This window comes from Trypanosoma equiperdum (genome assembly GCF_001457755.1).
Source record: "Trypanosoma equiperdum strain OVI genome assembly, contig: ctg_1092, whole genome shotgun sequence".
Lineage (NCBI taxonomy): Eukaryota > Euglenozoa > Kinetoplastea > Trypanosomatida > Trypanosomatidae > Trypanosoma > Trypanosoma equiperdum.
The window spans coordinates 26,656-43,584 of NW_027123052.1; the positions used below are offsets into that span (position 1 = coordinate 26,656).

General features: G+C 51.0%; 7 protein-coding genes across 7 annotated transcripts; all 7 read right to left on the reverse strand.

The window, feature by feature from the left end:
* Positions 1-810: 810 nt before the first annotated feature.
* TEOVI_000843900 (uncharacterized protein) lies at positions 811-3,159 on the reverse strand (the record flags this gene model as incomplete). Its single annotated transcript, XM_067220241.1, has 1 exon — positions 811-3,159. The coding sequence occupies one exon, from the start codon at positions 3,157-3,159 to the stop codon at positions 811-813; it is 2,349 nt and encodes a 782-aa protein (XP_067076342.1).
* A 463-nt stretch (positions 3,160-3,622) lies between these two features.
* Positions 3,623-4,756, reverse strand: TEOVI_000844000 (uncharacterized protein; the record flags this gene model as incomplete). Its single annotated transcript, XM_067220242.1, has 1 exon — positions 3,623-4,756. The coding sequence occupies one exon, from the start codon at positions 4,754-4,756 to the stop codon at positions 3,623-3,625; it is 1,134 nt and encodes a 377-aa protein (XP_067076343.1).
* A 565-nt stretch (positions 4,757-5,321) lies between these two features.
* TEOVI_000844100 (cytochrome c oxidase copper chaperone, putative) lies at positions 5,322-5,543 on the reverse strand (the record flags this gene model as incomplete). Its single annotated transcript, XM_067220243.1, has 1 exon — positions 5,322-5,543. The coding sequence occupies one exon, from the start codon at positions 5,541-5,543 to the stop codon at positions 5,322-5,324; it is 222 nt and encodes a 73-aa protein (XP_067076344.1).
* A 272-nt stretch (positions 5,544-5,815) lies between these two features.
* TEOVI_000844200 (TatD related DNase, putative) lies at positions 5,816-8,005 on the reverse strand (the record flags this gene model as incomplete). The annotated part of the gene is made up of 1 exon (XM_067220244.1): positions 5,816-8,005. The coding sequence occupies one exon, from the start codon at positions 8,003-8,005 to the stop codon at positions 5,816-5,818; it is 2,190 nt and encodes a 729-aa protein (XP_067076345.1).
* A 441-nt stretch (positions 8,006-8,446) lies between these two features.
* On the reverse strand, positions 8,447-9,256 carry TEOVI_000844300 (uncharacterized protein; the record flags this gene model as incomplete). The annotated part of the gene is made up of 1 exon (XM_067220245.1): positions 8,447-9,256. One exon carries the CDS (start codon positions 9,254-9,256, stop codon positions 8,447-8,449), a length of 810 nt encoding a protein of 269 aa, XP_067076346.1.
* Positions 9,257-9,764: 508 nt separating this feature from the next.
* On the reverse strand, positions 9,765-11,360 carry TEOVI_000844400 (Ubiquitin-like domain containing protein, putative; the record flags this gene model as incomplete). The annotated part of the gene is made up of 1 exon (XM_067220246.1): positions 9,765-11,360. The coding sequence occupies one exon, from the start codon at positions 11,358-11,360 to the stop codon at positions 9,765-9,767; it is 1,596 nt and encodes a 531-aa protein (XP_067076347.1).
* A 1,496-nt stretch (positions 11,361-12,856) lies between these two features.
* TEOVI_000844500 (AGC/RSK family serine/threonine kinase, putative) lies at positions 12,857-16,642 on the reverse strand (the record flags this gene model as incomplete). The annotated part of the gene is made up of 1 exon (XM_067220247.1): positions 12,857-16,642. The coding sequence occupies one exon, from the start codon at positions 16,640-16,642 to the stop codon at positions 12,857-12,859; it is 3,786 nt and encodes a 1,261-aa protein (XP_067076348.1).
* Between the last annotated feature and the right edge of the window lie 287 nt (positions 16,643-16,929).

A 16,929-nucleotide genomic window follows, 5' to 3' on the forward strand; every position in this document is an offset into this window, starting at 1 on the left:
TCGCTCCCCATTGCATAATCATACGAACTCTCTTGCACCACATGGCGCTTGTCTCTAATGCTTATGAAGCTGCTCTTCCCCTTACAGCGCGGCCGCACTCCGCTGCGCAACGGAAGACACCACGAGAAGAAAACAATAACGCACACCTCAGCCGACCTTCAATTTCCCATGCACTCCACCGCGGTGTGCCAGCCTTCTCGCTTCACTTTCTCTAGCTGATATTGTTGACGGTAGCCACATCATCTTACATCTACAATGCAAAAGATTCCCGCAGCACCTTCCGGTGCACACGACAACTACGGTACAGGGCACCTCATGATGGTGAGATGCTATTTTTAAGGCCAAATGTGCTCGATGTCACATAACCTGCGCTTTGAGTCTGCGGGTACACACATTTGTCATTTCCTCGGCGAAATGTTCATCCGCTACAATGTTAGGCCATTTCCGTCTCTCTTCGGGCACTTGTCTGTGTGCGTACGCGGCGGAGCACATAGTGCATATATGAATGTCTATCTGATTGAGGACAGGAGCTTCAGCTCGACAATGGCCACGCGAACTCTTTGGGACTATTGAGTGGAAACATTATGAATGTCAACTGATCGAAAGGAAATACAAAGAAAAGAACGATTAACGACTACATTGGGTGTACTGCGCGAACGAAACAGTGAGATAACAATATTAAGCGCTTTGTGTCGATGCCCACGAATACCACAAAACGCACCTCTTCCCTCCAAGTGGCATCGATAAGGTAACGAGTCACCCAAAGTCCCACCCAACCCTTCAGATATTGGTGAAAGCCTCCTTCACTTCTCACAGTGCAGCTGCCTGTTGCTGTTTCATGCACTTTACAACCGAGGCAAATCTGGAAAAAACCATCGACGGCTTCACAACCCTCCTTCGTTTCCCTTGTGAACGGTTGTTTGTATCCTTCGCTGCACCGTCGCTTTCATGCCGGTTATCATTCCATCGCACCTCCAACTGTAACCGTTCGGTCTCCACAGCAGCAGCAACCCGAGGGGCGAGTTGAATAACCTCTTGGGGCATCGTAAATGTGTTCGCTGCTAAGAGCTCACGCCCTACCAAGAGGTCAACAAGGGCAACTGCGCGCCGTTGCCAGAGGGGCACAACATTAACTGTTTTTACACCATCACTAGTGGCAGTGTCATGTGCCTTAACACGCCGAGCGCCCACCAGCCTCGTAAAGACGTAGGCAACCTCAACAACAAATGGGTGCTCATTTTCTCGCGGTATTTGAAGCAGGGCAGAAAGTAATTTCTCCACAAGTCCCGGGCGCTCCATCAGAAACCTAAGTGACTTCACGCCAGCATGCGCATCATTTAACAATGCCTCATACAGAGCTGTGGCTTGAGCATCCAATGCGCTGCACCGCGCAGCTTGCCCTTGGCAACGACAATATTCCATTGTTATAGATACGATGTGATTGAGGCTCTCAAGAAACACCGGGAGTGTTCCGATGTCAATGAAACTAGTGGTAAAGTGGCCGACCTGCTTCGCAGATGTGGCAGAACGTTCCGCAGCGGGTAGCCCCTCAGCAACTCCCAGTGGCTCCGAAGAGCAGGTCCGAGTGGAGAACAACTGCAACTCATCATCATCATCATCATCATACCCACCGCTTTCTGCGGTATCCATTGCGCCAGCATCAGTGCCGGGGCAGTCTAGCTCCGCTGTCACTACCCCTGAGGCTACCAGAGAGGCGCTATCCAGTTTGTGGTGCCGTTTTTTTAATGATGTTGACTGAGTGTCGTAGCGGCAGCCGCGTTTCCGCATTGCATTGAGCAGCGTCTGCAAGAGTAACTCAGTTGTTTCTACCGCGCACACCTTCACCTCACGACGTCCTAAAAATAGTACAACACCGAGGAATTGGCCGGGAAATGCCTTGATGGCCTCATGTAGCTGTGGAAGGAGCACCTCCGCACAATCATCTCGAAACCATTTGATCTTGGCCAGAGCCAACGTGAGGAAGAAAAATGTCGCTGGAGAGCCCTGCCGCGTGATGTGGAGAGAGCCATCCCTTATGCCGCGAACAAGCCCCCCTACTACCGTTTCATAAAGGGACACGTTTAGAATGGGGTGCTTGAGGTTCTCCACTGCCACTGTTACAGTATTGATAGAGGAAACACCAGGGGAAGTTGTGTACCGATTCATCAGCGGCACTTCCGCCTTCAGCAACCTCATAAACCGGATCTGGCAACGCGATATGGCGTCCAGTAACACAGCATAGCTACTCACGCCGAACAACTCTCCTGCGTTCGAGCCAGGGGCGGAAGCACGCAAAGATAAATGAGAGGGACCCTGAAATGCGTTATTGTTTAGGTGAACCCTAATATTATCACATAAGGTTTCCAGCACGGCATCAGCGTGGAATAACTTTTGCTGAACGATAAGGTGAAGAAACGTCGCACTGCTAGATGGGCTAAAGCAAGCCACGCGGACCGTTAACCACTGAAGCAGTAGATGACTAAGCTCTGAGACCCACACTTCTCCCACCGTATCGTCCATACAAGCAGCGACGACGGAGGTGTGCTGAATACTGTCCAAATTGATCTTCGCCAAAGTCCGCAGTACACACTCCAATAAGTAGTCACTTCGAAAGAGCGGCAATGAGCCTGTGGGTGCGGGAATATGACCACCCACACCCGTCCCCCCGCGGGCTTCTGGAACGGAAATTACAAAGGATGAAGGAGGAGCATCACGCAAGCGTCGCCATACCTCCACAAGGCACTGTACCATGTGTCCATGATGCATTCCTTTACATTCTGCCTCCATCCGGGTGGCAAGCTGTGGCCCAGAGAGTTCCCAAAGGGAGTGACGGTACATGGTTGAAAAGGTAACAACGTTGCCATTCGTCTGCAACCCGCCTCCTCCGGTTGAGTTTTTGCGCACCTGAGGATCCGGCTCTGTGGCGTGTTTTCTTCCAGCTGCGTCCTGTTCGTGACGACGGACGTCGGGATACGCGGCGTCATATGCCGCTCCATCTGCTGGAGGTGGCGGTTTCGGCGCCCCATCGGTTTCACTTAGCTCAGCGAACGCCTTTGCCAACTGCGATAGCGATAGCGGACGCAAAGAAACCGTTACGAGTGGTGCCGCGGCACGAGTGAGCACCATACCAGTAACCCGTGGGGAGCTAAACACCCGCATGCTGTCACCAACAGCTCCTTCTTCCCCGGCCCCTTCTACCAATAACTGTTAAGGTAACGAAACAACAACGACAACAACAGCAACAGCAACAGCAACGTGGGACAAACAAAAACAAACAAACAAACACAAAAACACAGTTAAAATAGCTTCCATACACACATTCACTCAACGCCAGAGGGCGGCAAGACACGTTAGATGCAACGAAGCAAACACAGCCAGTGCACAAAGAAAGAATGGTGGATAATAACACAAAGGAATTAAAGGTGAGCCAACTAGCACGACAGCGTGTCCACACCTTTCCATTTTGTGCTGTACACTGAATGATCACATCAAGAAGCGGGGGTAAACTCCTGTCACCGCAGCATAAACCCAAACTGAAGTCGGACTGCAGGAGAGGACAGCTCGGAGACTCTCTACACAACCACCGTTATCGCTGCCTGTATACGTATGGGTCCTGCACGGCCTACAAAACCTCTTCGTCCCCCAGTGGTGGGAAGCACACCAGTAATCGAACGTTGTCAACCCGCTCAACATTTGTTGGCTGCGCCGTCACCATACGCGGGCAAGGAATGCTGCCTGTTAACATTTTTTCTAAGTTAGCAATAAGCTGGCCGCTGTAACCTACTGGTCCGCCACTGACCGGGTCATTTGAGTTAGCCCCCGCACCGGAAGCATCCCCCAAACCACTAGAATTAGTCCTAGTCAAGCCACGAACCAAACCATGCCCGCCCCGTGGACTTCCGAGGCCCCCAAAGGATTGCGTGTTGGGACCCCTGGCGGAACTATTACCAGCGCCGCCGCTGCTCGCGGTGGCTCGATACGGAAAGAGTATATCTCTACCAACGAGTGTCATGGCACTATCGCTTATACCCACGAAGGTTGACGTGACCTCTGAGGGGTACTTTTTCTGTACATGAGTAAAAACCATCTGACCCAAACGGTAAGGTCTGCTTTTGTGCGGCTCACCGCCAAGAGACTTGCGGGACGCCACAATATCCAAAATGAGACGGCAGCGCGGTGCATTGTGAGGAGGGTGCCACTGCTTCAATAAGTTGGCCATAATCTCTTCATCCTCTTCATGCCGATCGCGGGCTGGCGACCGCTGCGACACATATGGGAGTGACGCCCTTCTCCCCCGCGATCCAACATTCGTGATGGGAGTGCGATGATGTTTTGATCGCCCAATAACACTCTGTGACAAGGATGGCGTCTCTGAAGGATTGGAGGTCCGCGAGGCAACCCGCCAACTGGTTTCCTTCCGCAAGAAAGTAGTAAGAAGTGTACTACTCAGCGGCGCTGAGGGAAGCATCAAAAGTTCCCTCACCGCGTGGACGCGTTGCGTCTGTGCGGGCAACTTCTCCCAGTAATCAACTGCAGCATTAAAGGCAATTCTGGCTGTCTCCACCATGGTATCCACAAGCTCGAACACCCCGAGCATCGCTTCTTCTATTGTGTAGTCCCACTTGAACTCAAAGTTTGCGTACACACAAAAAAAGTTCAAGGGATCACACGCCAGACGGTCACGGAAGTGAGGAAAAATTGTTATATTGTGCCTTTGCTTCGCCTCCTTCAAGGGGCCGGCTGTGGTGATGGACATCCGGATCACACCACGAACTGCGACCTGTAAATAGAGGGAAAGGAAACAGTAGGGGGAAATAATGAGGGAAATAATGGGGGAAAGGAATATTTGAGTTGAATGGGGAGGGCACCGTGGGTTTTATACAGAAGAGAGTCAACATAGCAGAAGCCCGTGACGGAGATGGTCGAAACATTTTGTAAATAATAAGTGTAAAACCAAGAGAAGGCAAAAAATAATAATAATAATAATGTAAAATGAAGCTTCGATCAACGGAAACCGTAACTGCCACAATTACAAAGCACCGATAACCTTTATGACTAAAAGAAAAAACGAAAAAAAATATCTTACCTCCCGAATCGCACAATCGTCTCGAAACTGCATGCCGGCAACACAAAAAGTTTTCAACAACTTTTCGTTGGTGTGAACAGCGTATGAAACAATTCCCCTCACCGGTAAAATCACACATTTCATCTTCCTCCGTTTTCGCTTCTTAATTCCCTTCACGTCTCATGATAACGATAGCAGCAACAACGCAACAGTCGTATAGCGTCCAACAATATTCATCTGTTAAGTTAACACGACACTAAAAACTCCGGACACTCCCTCGGAGACGCTCGACTTCCTCTTCCGAAAATCCCTCATGGAGCAGGCATTTGTAGAATGTCCCAATTTCCTTTTGGCAGGCTTCTACACCCTTTAGAAGAGTGCATTCATCACGCGCCTGACGTTCCGCTGGGCACGCGCAGCATATCTTACAAGCCGGTTTTTTACCCTTTCCGGTGGCAGCAACTTCGTCACTCGACATAGTACGCCGAGAACGGGGTTGTGAATACAAACTGGTGAAAACAAAAGAAAAAAACACAGAATAATAGAGAAGAGAGGAAGGAATCAAATAAAGGTATCAACGATAGGAGCAGTAGAAGCAAAAGCATTGCAAATGTAATTTAGACATATTTTTTTTCTTCACACCTTAATGCTGACCAACCAGAATTATTTTTAGTGCCGCTATGCCCTCATATGTTTGCAAGGGAACTTTTAGCGAGTACATCAACAGGGGCGCACAACATACGACAGGGACTACTCAGAAGGGGTTTCACTTACGCTGTGTCGGTTACTTTTCTTATTTTGCTTGCGTCGCGCCCTCCGCCCCGCAGCAGTGTCCTCCACTACCCGCCTCTCATCGTCACCGTCACCGTCTCCATCGCTGACCTTATCAACATCGTCCTTCATGCCAACGTTGGCAACGTTTGACCCATCGTGATGACCTCTGTGCTGCTTGGGCGCAAAATTCTTGTTCCGGAAGTGCGTAAAGTTCGAGCGATTGTTGGTTTTAACATTCTTTTTGGCCTCTTTTACCTTTCGCTTGCCTTCACCGTCGTCATCACTGTCACTTCCACAACCGTGCCCAGCAGTCTCGCGCTCCAACAACAGTTGTTCCCGCTCCCGTGCAGCTTCCAACAGAAGTTCGTCAAGATCACCTCCCGCCTTCCTCCCAATTGGGGCCTCAACTTTGGTGGCCGCCAATCTTGCAGTAGTCCCCGCGATTACGCAGCCACAAGGACAGGAGCAATCATCAGCAGCAGTGCCCAACTTGGAGCCGCAACCGCCGCAGCTGACCGTTGCATTCAATCGGTGCACAACAACGCCACTATCTTCAACGCACCACTCGCCCTCTGCACCATCAACGACCCGAAGAAAGCAAACACTGTCGCACGAACCAACCGCCGGTTGGTGCTTACCCTTCAACGCACTTTTTCTCCCTGCCGCTGCCTGGCGAACATTGAAATGGGCTCGGGCAGCATCTGGGGGGTGCGTAAGAAGAGCGCGTTCATGGAACAGCTTCCGCCTACATTTAAGACACAAGTAATATCGCATAGACTCAGGTGAGGATTTCACTGCGTCAGACGATGTCTTAATGGAGGGATCAAAATGCACAGGGGGCTTTGGAGGCTTATCCGCAGCTTTTTCCCCCACCGCCTCCTCCGTTCTGGCGTCACACGGTTGTTGTGGCGACTGCTTGCCGCTAGGAGAGGACCCGAAAAATACGCGAAGAAAGTTGTCGCGCACGGTAGCGCAGAATTCCTGGTGCTCTGGTGACTCAGCCAACACATCTTTACTGATGGCGTTGTGCACCGCGAGGGCGACGTACTGATAGTTGGCCGGTTCGTTGTGCATCGTTCGTAAGTATTCATCAGGGATATTTTGTGGCGTGTTCCACGGTGAACCCGTGCCAATGAGTAACTGGGACAGCGATACGTAGTTGCGCAGGGAATGAACAAATGATGGTCGATAGATTCCCGGCGCATTACTGCTTGTGACACCTTCAGCAGTCGCTAATACATAAATAGGTGGTGTACCACGACCGATTGCCCCTGTTGTTGCTTCTGACGGAGCTTTGGGAACATGCTTTCTGACTAGTTCACGCATTGCTGAGGAACAGCTCAACGCGCCAACACCATTGTGAAGGACAACAGCGGTGGGATTCTTCCTCGTGGCTCCGTGCTCTTTTCCGCAGCCGCCTTCATCCGCTTGATCCAACATAAGCTCAGCGATCAGCTCAGCAGCCCGGTCCACAGTGTGATTTCCGTCCGTCAGCATGTTTTCACTGTTTCCGTTCGCACCAATATCCTCGGGTGTTACCACGGCTCCGTCTCGCTCGTCTGGACAAAGGTGCAACACAATCGGTAACTGAAGTTCACCCGCTTTCCGCCACAGCTCCTTGAGTAACCATTCCTGCGCAAAGTGCGTGCCACTGTCTCGGGTAAGGCTGAACCCTGATAACAACCCAATTACCTCCTGGTGCCTCGTCCACGCTACAACGCCCTCCATCCATTTTTCCTGCTGCTGCTTGTGGGTACGATCCACACTATTCACATGCACACCCACCAAACAGTAGAGTTTGCTGCAACCCTCCTCCCCATCCAACACAGATGCTGCAGCGTTGTGCTGCCTGCACAATTCAATGAGCGCATCCTGCTGCTCAAAATTACCGCACCACGTGAGCGCAGCTCCAACTCCACCCTCCCTTGCTGCCCTCACCAGCAGTTCGCTGTATCCCGTACCGAACTTGCGGGAGAGAATGGCAACTGAGGCATCTACATGTTGCACATGATCCCTGAAGGTTGGTGGTACTGGAGCCACACGTGCGAGTGGTTGTTGCTTCACGGAGGAGGCCTTTCTGGCAGCAGGGGCGCCAGGGTTCTTCTTGGAGTGCCGTAGGCTCGAACCCTTCGCTTCACGACCGCCACCACGGTCGACAAATCCCATTTACTAGTACCGTGAGCGTTGCGCAAAATACAACACATAATGTACGTATGTGCACGCACATAAGTGAACAGAGAACAGCGGAAAGTGTGGAAATAAGGATGAACACGATTATGAGAAAGCAAAAAGAGGGTTTTATTACAAGCAGTGAAGGATAAAGGGAGAAAGTAACGCCGACTCATTGTACAATGAACCCTCTGCCCCTTTCCCGCATGTACAGCTCGGCGGTGGCGTTTACCGAACGCCACTGCCAACAATACGAAAAGGCAGAGGGTGTGCGTGTGTGCATTCTGGGAATGAGAAACCCTGCAAAAAGGTACACCTTTCCTCCACAGGAATACTTGGCACCGGTTCCCTTGCTGTACTCTAAACTCCTTTCACCTTCTTAAATAGCCCTCTCCTCCATCAACCCTCACATTATCTGCCTTCTTGCACCCATTATTTTTATTTCTGCACTGTGGGCGTCCCGTCTTCGGATCTTCCATCTTCAAGCACCTCCTTCGCCATACCAAGCTCATCTAACACATATTGATTGAACCCATTACCTGCTATATTAGGAAGGAATCCTTCGAACACGCCGCGATCTACCTCGCCGCACACAAACGCCACCGCCTCAATCTGGTTTTGTTTACGGAAGTCAAATATATGATTTGCATCGGCCTCCATTTGCATTGGCACAGGAATGAAGCGCTCCACCCTGAAAAACTCCACCGGCGGACACCACGCGCCGCTGTCGCGAGACCCCGCGGCCCCACTAACTTCCTCCCTCCCATCATTAGCGGTGCCAGACGTCTTCCACTCCGGTTCCGTTGAGGTTGCTGATTCCCTTGTCCCTCCGCTACCGGCCACGAGAGGTTCCCATTCACTGCTCAGCTGCACCGAAAATATACGTATGAGTACTGGCGTGCCAACCTTCAGCGCTGCTGGCAGAATTGTGTTGCGAAACACGCGGGGGTCAACACTTGAGGCATCCACAAGCACGGCCAGGCGTCGCCGCGGATCACCGAGATCAGTTGCTGGGGGCGGATAGCGATCCTTCACGGGCCCGCCTCCACCGGCACCGCCGCCGAAACCACTGCGACGTTTTGTTGTTGTATTCGTCCCTTCGGCTCCGCTCCTCACGGCAGCACCCGCTGCGCTGCTGGAAAAAGCGACAGTTTGGAAAGTCACTTGCGGGATGGATACCGGTGGTTTGAGCCGCAGGTCGGCACATCTGACACGTGCGCATGTCGATCTAAAAAAGAGTCTCTGCATGAAATCACTCACGTGGATCTCCGCCGTTGGGCTAATGAAGTTATTCAAGTCCCTGTGTTCAAGCGAGTTCTAAATAAGACGTGAAAAAAAAAAAGAAAACCGGAAGGTTGCGCGACGAATATTAGGAAGGAAGTCGGACCGATATTGTTTGTGTTGAAGGTTAGCGAGAGATACGCCCATTTATTTTTATTTATTTATACGCGCGGCCTCATATCTATGTGGAGTAAAACAGAATATCCGCTACCATTCGTATTTCCAACTTAAATCACCCCTCACCGTGTGCATGTTCCCTACGAAAAGCGGCCGCTAGAAAAGACCCTCAGTTGGCGTCATCATCAGGGCTCTCCAGGGAACCACCGCGCATAAGGTTTCACAAACGGAGAGTAATCAATCATATAAGAACAACGAGAGCTGCATAAGGTTGGTTGCTTTGCAGCGGTGGCACGGCTGCGAATTAATATTTCAATTCTCTTCGCTTCGCTTCAGGGAGTGTTGCGAGGCTCATGCATCAACTCCGAAGGGATGTGTCAACTACCAGTACTATGGCCCGGTCACACATGCCGTAGAATGAAAGGCTCTGCAGCTCATTATCCAGTTGTGTCGGTGCCTCTACCACTCCAGCATCACCTGACACGAAGGACAAATGCTGATGGGACGGAGCCACGCTATACACTGCACGCACAAGGGCCTTCAACTTCCCAACTGACATTGAGCTTGGCACTCTCTTGTGTGTGTCCTCGAAACCGTCGCATCGGAGGACTATGTTCAGCATCATGTGCATGGTACCATCGTGACTTGCCGTCTCACCTTCGCGGTAGATCACTGTGATAACATCCTTATGCTTCTCTCGCAGAACATCGAGTAGGGGATATCGCAATGTTTCTTGAGTGACTTTACTCTGACTCCCATCTTGTGCCTCTCCCACCTGCTGTTTTTGCTCTGCAGCCATGCCTCGCTGGATGTAAAATATCTCTGAGTCCATCCGTTCCTTTGCCCGTACTTGACCTCTGTTCAACGTTGTGATACTCGGGAGCGATGCAACAACGTACATGCGGCCGAGTGTCTCATTCCATTGCGGGAATATAGCACTATACGTGATGCGGAATGTGGTTAAGTGGGGACAGAGGTATCGCACCGCATCCAGTGTGCATGCATCTGTGATGGTTGGATTCTCATTCAAGCACAGGAGCTCAAGTGGTTGCAGATACGCGTAATCCACGAGGGATCCGTCGCTGGTGTCCCCATCACCACGTTTATTACCGCCTCCGTGAGGTACGATGGAAGCACAGGCACGTGTAATGCTGAGATTCGGCATCCGATTACTGGTCAGAAATAACCGTTTCAGGCCGGGAAACGCTGTGCCTATCGATTCCTGCAAGCCGCTCTCTAAACCCCACGACGACAATTCGTTCTGCGCAAGGCTAAGTGTATTAACCGCGGGAAACCAACCACTCTTTATATCATTACCACTGTTGTTATCATTCTTGTTAGCTTCGTGAAGGATGCGATGAGCAGTTTTTTCCTCGTTGTCATCCACAAAGAGGGCAAGTCGTTTGATGCTGTTGTTGTCTAAGTGCAACTCCTCAAGCAGGGGTAGTTGTACAACGGCCCGTAGTTGCCATATGGATTGCACGCCAACATGATTTAGCACCAGCTTTCTCAGGTGTGGCGCCACAAGAAGCGACTCAAAGGGAGAAGCAGAAATCTCTGCAGTCCCCACAGGAAACAACTCGGGGCTATGGGAAAGCTGAAGGACTTTCAGGGCCGGGAGATGTTGAGCCATGCGCCCCACTTCCCTTATAGTTAGCTGAAAGTTCTCCGACAGATCGACCTCCTCCAATCGGTGCAAAGCCGCTTGGGCAAGTTCACCAGTCGTACTCTCCGCAACGGTAATGTTCATGCCGCGCAGCACAACATGCACAAGTTTTGAGTGATCCGCCTGCTTCTGTCGAGTTTTCTCCATCCCAACAAGCTCCCACTTCTTGTTGCGTCGACGCGAGGCCTCACCTACGAGGAAAGATTCGGCGCTGTACGCCGCACTGTCATCGGGCGCACCATACCGCTCGCGCACGGCGTCCATGAAACTGACTTCCGGACTCGCCATTACCGTGGTAAAAACGGACAATGCCCTCAGTAAGAAAAAAAAACTTTGGCCGAGTTCCGGCGGACACGAGATGTGTGCACGAAATTAGGACTTCTATCGGTGCCTGTTCCTACAGTTATATACCAACAAAACCAGGAAAAAGAAGAATGCGCGGTTCCCCAAAGGAAGAGGAAAATATATACGGTAATGACATACAAACATACAGGTACATGTCAGTGGATACACGTTTGCAGTTGAGCGGCTTTGTAAGAAAGGAATCAACAGGTCAAGGAATAGTGAAGAGGAAATATGAAGAGGGAGGACACAAGTTAACACATAGAGACGGCACTCCAGCACAAGTTAAAAGACGATTGGCAGAACCCTGCGTGCCGAGTACTGGCTTGTTGTTGTAGTTTTTGTTCCGTATCCCCGCCCCTTCCTGCATGTTTGGTGGTGTAAACAGACGTGTGTGCGTATTTTCCCTTTACACGCTTATCGCAGCGGAAGGATATGCAAAAGCAAAGAACGACGGCACAAACAACCAAACAATTTGGCGATTTAAGAAATGAAAGAAACGAAAGAGACAAAGTGTCTTCTCCCCTTTTAGTCACTGGGTAGTTTGAAGTGAAAAAGTTTTTCGTATATGTACATTTACTTAAACCTCCGTACCACGTAAGCAGGAACAACAAGAAGGATACATCGATAAAAAGTAACGCTAGCAAAGGAAAACGAAGCAGTTTATGGTGAGAACAAAAAGGACTAATCAGCTAGAACTAATGCCCACCACAACACGAAAGAAGACAAAAAAAACTGCATCTCTGCCCGAGTGAATAGAAAATACCTCGCGTATTGATGGAAATGCACATGTACTCCTCCCGTACACCAATTGTACTTCACCCCATATGCCCACACAAACACACTAGCAGGCTTATACATGCGTATATATATATACACGCATATGCGTCGATGTACCTGGTGTGTGTTTCTCATGTGCACAACCTTATGAGCGTATCAACGCGCACCCTGCTCACTTTCTGGGAAACGGTGAGTCACGGTCAGTTGCAGACACACCCATATAAACATGCACATAACAAACTATTGCTTACTGGGATCGCTCTCTTTTCACCACTAGACGGTCTCAGCAACGACCTGTTATGGCGTGAACGCATTTCGCACGATGAAAACAAATGAACAAACTTGACACAAACAATAAGACTAGCGAGAGGGGGAATGTAATGGAACTTTTCCGATACTTTTTTTTCATCGGAAGTCAATCAAAGTAATAACAACGAGTGGCCCCCTCTTCTGTTCCGCACTTCAACGTACCCCGCTCCCTCAACTTCATGGGAAAAGATAAGTTAAAGGGAGGAAGAGAGAGGGGGCTAGTAACTGAGTTAACCCTGGGAACGAGGGCGGAAAGCAACCTCCCGTAATCCCCTTCAGCATACATATTTCTTCGCTCTTTCGCCCCGTTCCACGCAGGTGGCGAACAGCGTTTGCTTTATTAGAGACATTATTTACGTGTTCCCAACACCCTCCAAGCTTCCCAGTAGCCGCGCGCCGCCCGAATGACTGTTGAAGGTGAAGTCCATGAAGTGTGGTAGAGCCGTGTTAGCACCTGTGAACTCGGTGCTTTCCATTTTGTGCGAGACGCTATTCTCAGCATTACTATCAGAGTTTTGGCCGCTACCCAATGTGGCACAGAATGGTAAACAGAATTCACTCCCCTGCGTTATAAAATTGTGTGACGCCACCGAACTGCGATTGCTGTTGAAGTCGTCGTACTGTCTCGACTCTCGGTTAAGGTAGCCAGCCAATATCGGAGAGCGAATATCTGTCGAAGCCAACTCACCTCCTGCTTGATGGCTTTGCGATAGCACCCGCCGCGTGGCGACGGGTTGGTGACCGACAGGCGGTGGTCGACGCGAGTGATGGCCTACGGTTGGTGAAGAGGTACGTTGACAGATCTCTTCCGCAACGCATCGACCCAAGGAGTTGTGCGGGGGGATTCCCGTACGGTTTAACAGCACCGCTCCACGCTTTTTTGACCTACTGGGCACATAATCGTCCACGTCGTACGCCACACCCGTAAGTGTATCGGGTAACTCTGCCGCCGGGTGATATACCATCTCAGTAGCCTTACCGCACTCCGTTGCTGAAGTGGAGTAAGTTGTTCTAGATGAAGAAGAGGCCACAGATGCGTTGAACTTAGGCGATAGACACACACCCCTTACGGAACGTCGTTGACCTTCCTCTCCCACTTGCTGAACCTCTTCCGCAAGTTTGGTTTCACATTTCGTGGGGGTACACACTGGCCTTTGGTTGTCCTCACCACCATCAACATGGCTGCCCACGTTGACGGTGGTTCCCAAAGGCGAACCTAAAGCTACCGTCGATGTTGAAAACCCATTGCGAATCCGATCCTCCACCCACTCCATAGCCATCTGCTCCGGAGTCCGAACGTCCTCTGCACTTGGACCCGAAGAATGCCCCATATCTTTCCTCTTATATGGTTCGGACGGGAACCCCTCTGCAGATGTTGACGTCACCGCGTTAGGTGTTTGTGGGGCCGACACTGACCCAAAGAAGTCAATCCGCCTCCCTAATTTTGGTTCGCAGTTCGGCTCGTTTGTTTCCTCCTCCTCCCCGAAGTCCGGCTCAGGGGTGGTGTTGCACTCTGATATCGCCGACAACACCAATCTTTCCCTGGGGCAAACAAGTGGCGTGTGAGAACTTTCTTTCATCCCTTTGAATTCTTCCTCCTCTTCCACACCGCCTGGAACAATGTCTAAAGGGAATGCTCGAGCCCCTTCTGTTGAAAAGGATACAGAGGCGCTCTGCTCTACCAGCCGGCTCCTCGCTGAATTGGTGCGGAGGTCATTATAACGAGAGTGCCGCTTGCGAAGCCCTCGCTGTTGATCGGCCACCCGCTTGCCTGTGGCCGTCACAGCGTGGGGGAAATAACGCAGATCATCTGCAGCTCGGAGACGTGGAACGTACGGCGGTTTGATGCCTCCCGACAGAAATAGTTCCCGCCATTCTGCGGGCCGCTGAATTGGGAAACGGTGTAGGAAATCTTGCGCGAACGGTGCGCCCGGTGGTCTGACAACCTCCGGGTCCGAGGTTCCTTTGGTGTCACTACGACAGCTTCGGCTCGCGACACTTGCCCTTCTGAGTGAACGGAAACTAGCCAACGGCAAGCCCATCAAGGGGAAAGCTTGGTCCAATGTTGTGTCCGTAGCGTCGCTGACATGAGGTAAGCAAGAGGTGGCATTACAACTAAGCGTCGACCCACCGGAATTCCTCTGGCCGCAACTGACAATGGATGTTTTCCTCGTGCAGTACAGCTGCGAAGTAGCGTAGGGACATAAGAAGAAGGGATGTTCCAAAACACGCTCACCGCAAAGCCGTTTTTCGGGCGACCGCTGAAGTAATGCAAGAATCAAATCCTTCAGTAATGTACATGCCTCTGTCAGCTCTTCTGTTGCGTGTTCCGTGAAGGCGTCGCTACTCTCGAGTGACACGGACCCCACAGGAAGAGGGTGGTGTTCCGTGGAGCTCGCGTTCGCCCTCTCACCACTGGGTGCCGACCACGTTTCCTCAAAACACGTAGCCGTATCATATACGCTCAACGTCTTTTCTGTGACTTCTGAATGCTCAACCAGATCTGGGAGGGGAAACGTCCAGAGGGCGGGACCAGATGGTCGCAACGGCTGCCCAGCACTGTCGCCACCGGGCCACGGAGCCGTTGCATGTTGTCTACCATCACCCCGCTCGACGAGAGAACCGCGGAACGGCCGGTGGGTGCCGTACTCCTCCTCATACTGGCATGTCAATTGTGCAACACGCGCCGCCAACTCGAGCTCAGTGATCATGAAATCCCCGGGCTGCAGCTGAACATCGGTTTCAACGATGGATTTCATTATATCGTACCGGTTATTTGCATCGAATGGTCTGCGCCCGTTTGCCATTTCGAACAGCATGCAACCAAAGCTCCACCAGTCAATACGAGAGTCATGTGCCTCACCCAACAGCACTTCTGGACTCATGTAAAGCGAAGTGCCGGCATGGAAATCTGTTCGGGTCCCCGAGTCAATCGTACCACCCGCACCCGGAACGCCGCGGTATTTGGCTACACCAAAGTCTGCAAGCACAACATTGCCATCAGATGTCATCAGAACATTCTCCGGTTTGAGATCACGGTACACAAAACCCTGCGTGTGCAGATACTGCAAAACTAGAGCGATTTCGATGGCACAAAATACTATAATCCGAATAGGCGTGCGACTATCATCGGGGGCGAAGCGCATGGAGGAGAAACGTCCTGGTGAGGGCGGCTGCCTTAAGGGTGACTCGGAAACAATAACTTTGCTGTCCGCTAATCCTGACCCTTTCCGTTGGTTGAACCCCGCGCCTCGATGCAATTTACGACGCATTTCCCTAATCCACGGCTTCGTCTCCAGGAACACATACAAGTCACCACCCTGTGCGAAGTCAAGGACGAGGTAAAGGCATGACTGGCTCTGAAATGCCTGGTGAAGGTTGACTAAAAAGGGATGCTTGAATGATGCAAGCAGATGCCGCTCGGTGAATGTACATTGGACGCAGTCCTCATCCCACACCTTCTTCTTGGATATCTTCTTGACAGCATAAAATGTATGCGTTTCTCTATGTCGCGCCAACGTTACCTCAGCAAAGGTGCCCTTACCTATATACGCCAGCAGTTCATAATCCCTAAGTGATCGAGCGGCAGAAGAAGAGTCACTCTTGTAGATGGTCCAACTCGGCGATGAGCCTCGGCCCAACCCACTTAAGGCTACATCTTCCCATCCACTCACTTTGAGCGGGGTGTTCGTCAAACTCTTCACCTCCGAATCCTTATCGTCTTCTACGGATCTATCAGCCGCATCCGCAGGAATAGGAAGGGGTGCTTGACGCTTGCTATGCCCACTAAGGGAAATATCACTCCTACTGATTTCACCCAGAAATTCCTCGTGCCCACCATCAATAGAGCCTAGAAGAAAAGTGAAAAAGGCATCGTCATCACCATCCCGTGGTAAGTTTCCCTCGGAAATACTGCTCTCCGGGGCCGTTGCGCCCGGTGATTTTTTGGTCGTCTCCCCCAGATCCCGGTGGCCTTCATTTAACCTCATTGGGGTGAAGGCACTTGGTTGTTGTACATCCGCCTCCGGGGCTCCAGTTTCCTTCATTTTGGTGGTTGTGAGCACATCTGTACTTCCCTTTGCCTTAGACGCGCCTCTCATCCACGAAAACGCACTCGCTACTCGTTCATAGAAATTCATCTTGAGGTAAACGTTTCGAGTGTACCTAAACGTCGCACACGTCGAATCCAAATAAATGCAAATTTGCTTTTTTTTCTTTCGTTATTTTTCCTCCCCCTTCAGTGGTGATGAGCGGCAAACTGACCAGTAAGCTTCCACTGCAGCAGATTGTTCCAACAATGATGATAATGGTAATAGTAACAATGGGAAACCAACGCGCACGGTTACCCAAAACCACACAGCCGCAATGAAAAAAGAGAAAAGGAGGGCTAGCTACCGATGAAACTATACAAGTGAAAAAAAAAAAA